Source organism: Garra rufa, chromosome 8 (genome assembly GCF_049309525.1).
Source record: "Garra rufa chromosome 8, GarRuf1.0, whole genome shotgun sequence".
NCBI lineage: Eukaryota > Metazoa > Chordata > Actinopteri > Cypriniformes > Cyprinidae > Garra > Garra rufa.
The window spans coordinates 15,696,704-15,703,424 of NC_133368.1; the positions used below are offsets into that span (position 1 = coordinate 15,696,704).

Below are 6,721 nucleotides of genomic sequence, written 5' to 3' on the forward strand. Positions count from 1 at the left end.
CAGGCAAACACATGTAGTTTATCGTCAATGCAAAATAGAGGGACACCATTCATTCCGTTTACTTTAATTAATTGACCATAAAGTTAACTCTTTGTCTGATTGCCTACAATTTCAAAAGAAGTAGTGATTGAGTTTCATTTTAGCAGCAGGCTATGATAGACCATCATTACAACAAAGCGACGAATTATGCTTGCAAGGCGCCATAAAGAGAACCATCTCTGTCGCAATAATAACGAAGGATATTTCTTAATTAGATTCGATTAAATGAACTGCAAATTGTGGAAAGTTCGTACGAGCGACAGTCGGGGTCAGGTCACAAAGGGTAGAATGGCTACTTACGAATCATTTAGCCTATCTGAAATGTCATCACAATTGCGCAAATTTTTAGATTTCTAAGATATAATAGTTGTACCCTACTCTGGCACCTCATTATATTAAAAAAGTAGTGATATTGTTGCACTGTAATGTTCTTGACAGCTGTTACTCTACGAGAAGAGCAGCAGCTTTGCGCGCTTATTCATGAGCAGTCTCGCCGTTAGTTTCCATCTTACTGAAACAGAGAGTGCAGTCTTTGCTTTAAATGAGTACCATTGACAGTGGTCAATGATATGTATGTAAATACTCACATAGCTCACCAATATTCACAATACATTTCCAGAGGATGTAGTTTTGCTTTGAAGTGAAGTGGCCAAATGCTTTATATCACACGATTTTAATCAATATTCATACTGAAAACAAACAGACCCCCATTAGACCAAATATTGATATTGAATCTGAGATGTCTGAATCAGCTCTAATTAGACACAGCAAATAAAGAACTTTTTGAAGGCATTACAAAGTGTATTGGGTTGAGTAAAACTGAAAAGCAAACTGTATGTTTGCACTCAGTAATAGGCAATAGAAAACAGAGTCCAATTGCCTACAATACAACACAATATACTTTTGAATGGATGAAGTGTGCATCTTTTAAACAAGGACTATCTCTCTCTCTTTAACTGTGTGTATCAGTGTGTTTAATTTGCTTAAAATATTGATTGAAGAGAATCTCTTAATGAAGATGCTGCAGCTCATTTACAATTACATTATTTAGTATTAAACATCATTCAGCAATGAATTCAGAAACAAATGTGCGTAAGAAAAGTGTCATCATAAAAAGATCATTCTAATGTATGCACTCAGTCTGCTTTGAATGTATCTTTTATTTTATGTTATATGGGGACAAGTGGTGGGCAACACAGTAACGCCACTGCCAGAGTATAATACAAAGCCAATTAAATATCCATATCAAATATCATATCAAAGCCATATCAAATATTTTTGGATCCACAATACTTTATTGTGGATGTCTTGAGGTAGTTTACCCAGAAATGACATTTTGAGGAATTTTGGCAACCTGTTTTACAAACAGTGGTAACAATTGACTTCCTTCATCTTGCCAAAAAAAAAAAAAAAAAAACACTCTATGGTGTAATAATCAAGGGGTTGCTTTTAGATCTTAGTCCAGTGTGGTCACCAGTCAACACCGAGAACATTTCTACTTTTGATCCAGTGTCATATTGTACAACTAGTATCAGTAACTTATGGAAGATGCATTAATGCTTACCAGGATTGTTTATGAAGAAGTACGCTGGGCCCTGGATTCAATCTACTCACACTGTGATGTGTGAGTTTTACATTTATAAGTGCAGTTGCTGTCCGTGGTGCTGATCTTCATTACTCCAGCTGAGGCAGTATGGTCGTCTTTGATTCATGCTAGATCTAGATTTCATGCCGAAATGCCCCATCCTCTCTCCATTTCAGAGTTATCAGATTTCAAAGAAAGAGCACCAACTATAAGAAGCATTGGCAGTTTTCTCACAAAATATTTTCTGTGCTTTTTTAACATGTCATGAAATGGTTTCATAGCAATGCAATTTTCCACTAATGCTAATACCTTTTTTATTATATATAGGCTATATATATTATTTTATAATATAGCTTTTGTGATATTTCAGGCCAGTTTAATGTAAGACATTCGTTCAGCTGATTTAATTACAAACACTGGGATACTGTACAAATAAACACAAAAATTGATCACACAAGTCACAAAGTCACATAAGTGACAAATAATCTCATATACATATATATGTAATTACTTAAACATCACAAAACAAAATTAATTGGATTAACCATTAATCATGTAATAGTATATTATTCAATAATAAAGTAATGTACATCCTAACTCTCTTTAATCATGCCAAAACATACATTCCTGTTGTATGTTTCTGTTTTGTCAGCTCTGAGCAGCAGATGAAAATATTTGCCTGCCTTGTTGGCAGAGGCTATTTACACTAACTCCGCCCACAAACCTGTGATCGGGCTAGTCAACACTACAATAGAACATAACAAAATCATATGTACCATAGTCGTTTTTGATGCAATCGACTCGGGTTCGAATCTGCCTTTTGCCGACCTTTTTTTAATCCTTTTTCAAACCTCATTCACATTGAAAAGTTGATCGAATAAAGCATTGGGCAGGGTAGGTGTAAGGGCTTTATATTTTCCCAATAAGGTGGCATCGGTGTAAAAATTTGAATTAAGATTAAAATGTAGACTTAATACGTTTATATTGCCTACTGTGTTTTATAATGTACAATAGTGAGGTACAGATAATCTATGGCTATTTTCACTTAATGTAAATAGCAAAATCTATCGCTAAGAAAATATGCTATTTTCACTTAGTGTAAATAGCATATAATGTTAATGACACTTAGTGTAAATAGTCATATCGCTAAATAATAACCTAAAAAATGCGCTTCATTGTTTTAAGTTATATTATTATAATATTATTAACCATCACTGAATCTACCAAAAAAAACATTAATTTGCACCAACAAAAGTAAATTTAGGTAGAAACAGTTTCTTAAAGTACCAATGACAGGTTACCCCTGTTTACTGTGTACATTGAAAAAACAAATAACCTCAAAATTTGCCTCATGTGTTAAGATCTAAATTAATTGATATTTAGCCACGCTAAACTTAAATACATATATATTAGGTTACATCAGAAAAACTCCATTTAATGGTAAGATTATGTTGAAATATCTTCTGATATTTCTGCTCATCATTATATACTCGCATTAAAGCCATTTTTTAAATCAAGTGAATTTTGGAATTGGAATCAATAGAACTGACAAACGTAGTAGCTATAGGCAGTTTTTTAAGCTACATAAAAATAACAAAAGTGCACATCACATATTTTCACTGTACATTTCACTACCTCATGCAGACCTTTCAAGTAAACTTTTCTCCAGAAAAATAAAAATAAGCCATAAGTCATTAAGTAGTGACTTACTGAACAGCTGTCCAGGGTCTGTTTTCATTGTGTAAACACAAAGAGTCGTGTAAATTGTGAGATGTGTGAACTCTTTGTCAGTTTAAAGTAATATGCATTGACAATAATACATTGCTATGTAAACTTTCTTGTTACCTTAATAATACTTTACATTTGCTCCGAATAAATGTAAGTAATGAATAACAGAAAGCATGCTGTTGGCTTATAAATACTTAAATATGAACAACACGTGCTCTTCATTTCCGGTATGGTCAATGGCATAAAAGTGTATTTATACAATAAAGTGTGTTGATTGGACATTCATTAATTAATTCGTTTCTTTATTTAATGACATTATTTTAAATAAAAGGGGTTTAGAATAAAAAGCATGAAAATCACCTTTAAAGTTGACCAAATTAAGTTCTTAGCAATGCATGTTACTAATCAAAAACTAATTTTGATATATTTACGGTACAAAAAAAAAAAAAAAAAAAAAAAAATTCCTTGGAACATGATCTTTGCTTAATATCCTAATGATTTTTTGGCATAAAAGAAAAATCGACAATTTGGACCCACAATGTATTGTTGGCTATTGCTACAAATATAGCCATGCTACTTAAGAGCATTGTAGCATTTTTTTAAATCAAAACACTGAATATAAGCAAAATATATGCATTTGTTTTGCAATAAATCATTTGTTTCCGCGGTGACGTGAGCTTTGCGGAAGCGCTGCATGAAGTTGATTCTATTTTCCCGCGCTTTGAGAGCGAAAGTGCTTGATCACGTGACAGAGCGGTGAAGGAGAGGCGGGCCGTGCCGCGTGGGCTTGTGGGAGCAGTTTGATGACGTAGGCTGTTGAAGTACTGGAGTAATAGCGCACTTCTCTTCTGGATATCTTATTCACGGGTAAGGCATCACAAATTGTGTTTTGTTGTGTCTGTTATAGGCGTGTTTATGCACAATAAAGCTGCGTACCAGTGCGTGCATGAAAGAGAGCACAACATGTCGTCTAATCATGTCCGCTGTATCAGCTGACAGCAGCGAGTTAGACTGTCTCAAAGTGATTCGTTTTAAAGCTGCATTTAAAAGTTAAAGCATTCCTGATTCTAGTTTTACAAAACATAAGTTAGTAAATCTGTTATGTGCTAAAACATAAATCGCAATCTTTTAGATAGCAGAATGAGATTAGTAACTTGTGAAGTTTTTTTCTACGTTAACTTCTTTATTATCATTGCTTCAAGTAACGTTATATCGTGCGAATTTATTTTAAGGATTTTAAAACATCACAATCGACCTGACTTTTCCTGAAATAATACAGATTTTGTGTTTGATATTAAAATGCATTGCAAGCTGGAAGGTTGAGGCTGAATGAAGTTATAAATAAAGTGGCTTTCATTGGTCCTCCTCGCAGTTTTGCTCACCACTGTCCACTCTGATTTATACAGTCTCAAACAAGTTTGTGTGGTTGAAGGGCCCACTGTCTGAGCTCCTGAGGACTCTGCAGTTTAAAATAGAGGAGTGTCTTGTTACTTTTCAGAGCCTTAAGATTTTGTGTGAGCTGTGGTGATATTTAATATCACTGATCTCATGCATCTAACCCTGCATGTGTGAGATACAGTTGATTCAGAAAGCTTTTACACATGTATTTTCTGAATGCAGCCGAAAGCAAAATACAAATTGAGTGGCATTTATTGTAAAGAAAGATAGCACTTCAAGGACTGTGCTTCTCAAAAGAAGTTTGCTTGGTTTGAATTGACTTGACTAAGTAATAGATATGCTGTTGAAAAACAAGACACAACGTTTTGAAACATTAATAGGTCGTGCTGCTAGTTAATGTGATTTTTCTACACCTGTTTGAAAACATATTTTGGTTCTGAGGAAAAACTCAAAAAGCTTTTGTTTGAATATATGCATAAACAAATGTGAGCATCCAAATGTTTGTAAATGAAAGCAAACCGAGGTTTTATAATCCATGTGTTTCCCCCAAGTGGAAAACATCTATCAAGATCTTGTTTGTAACTGAAATATTGTTATTGTTGAAAGAAACTGTTGCTTTTGTTGTGAACAGGTGTCTGGCTTTGACTTGGAGTAACAGAACCCAGGCTTAGAGAGAGAGAGAAGGACTGCCCTCACAAGATGGGGGCTGTGGTGTCTCGGTGGAGGGTAAATGTGCTTCAGTCACTCAAACTTGTAGGACGTACACTTAGGCTGCATGCGATATTAATGTTAAGATCTGCAATTTGATGTTAATGTGGTTTGATAGAAATGCAACACAAATTGTGACATGCTGTTGCTTGAATGCTGCAAAGCTTTATGGAAATAGTTCACAAAAAAATGAAAATGTACTCACCCTTAAGCCATCCAAGATGGAGATGAGTTTGCTTTTTCATCAGAGCAAATTTGGAGAAATGTAGCATTACATCACTTGCTCACCAATGGATTTTTTGCAGTGAATGGGTGCCGTCAGAATGAGAATCCAAACAGCTGATAAAAACATCACAATAATCCAGAAATGACCCACACCACTCCAGTCCATCTGTTAACATCCTGTGAAGTGAAAAAGCATGTTTGTAAGGAACAAATCTATTATTAAGTTTTTTTTTGTTTTTTTTTTATAGATTAAACTGTTGCTTGTGGCCAAAATAGAAGTTCGTAATCTATAATTACGCTTCCTCCATTGAAAATGTCCATCAAAATTATAGCGTGCATCACAATCCAGTTACATTTGATTAAAACTGTTCTGGACTGTTTTTAATGCTCGAAGACGTTTTATCTCCTTTTTGGACACTCATTCTGACGGCACCCATTCACTAGTGAACGAGTCCATTTGCGAGTCCATCAAGTGATGTAATGCTACATTTCTCCAATCCTGTTCAGATGAAGATACAAACTCATCTACATCTTTGATGGCATGATGGTGAATAAATTTACAGCGAATTTTCATTTTTGGGTGAAGTATTCCTTCAAAAGTCTCACTATTAAGAAAGTCATTTGATATTTAATGATCTGAAATGCTACAATTTTTGTACCTCCTACCAATTTCAGCTGTGCAAAGATTGTTTTATACTTGGTGTAACCTTGCTTTATTATTGCTAACTGTACTGTATCCATTCACAGGCAAAGCCAACCACTGTAGAGGTCTTGGAAGGTCTTGATAAGGTATAAAACTAAATTCTAAAACTAAAAGTCTTTTAACAATTTCCTAACAACGCTCATTCTGTCTGTTAGAATCACTTAGACTGTTGTTCATTACATTATCCCCCGGTTTCACAGACAAGACTTAAGCCTAGTCCTAGACTAAAACGTAAGCCTGAGCTGTTTCAATTGAAAGAAACTTGCACTGTCTGATCTTTAAATATATCAGTGCTTTTTTTTTTTTTGTCTCAAGATTAAGTTAAGTTTTTTCTA

General features: G+C 34.4%; 1 protein-coding gene across 1 annotated transcript in view; it reads left to right on the forward strand.

The window, feature by feature from the left end:
* Positions 1-4,113: 4,113 nt before the first annotated feature.
* The window catches only part of lnpa (limb and neural patterns a), a 21,270-nt gene continuing 18,662 nt past the window's right edge, over positions 4,114-6,721 (forward strand). The window contains exons 1-3 of the mRNA XM_073845668.1: positions 4,114-4,219; positions 5,382-5,476; positions 6,431-6,472. Of these exons, the coding sequence (XP_073701769.1) occupies positions 5,450-5,476; positions 6,431-6,472 (69 nt within the window). The 5' untranslated portion in view covers positions 4,114-4,219; positions 5,382-5,449. The remainder of the gene's footprint in view (positions 4,220-5,381; positions 5,477-6,430; positions 6,473-6,721) is intronic.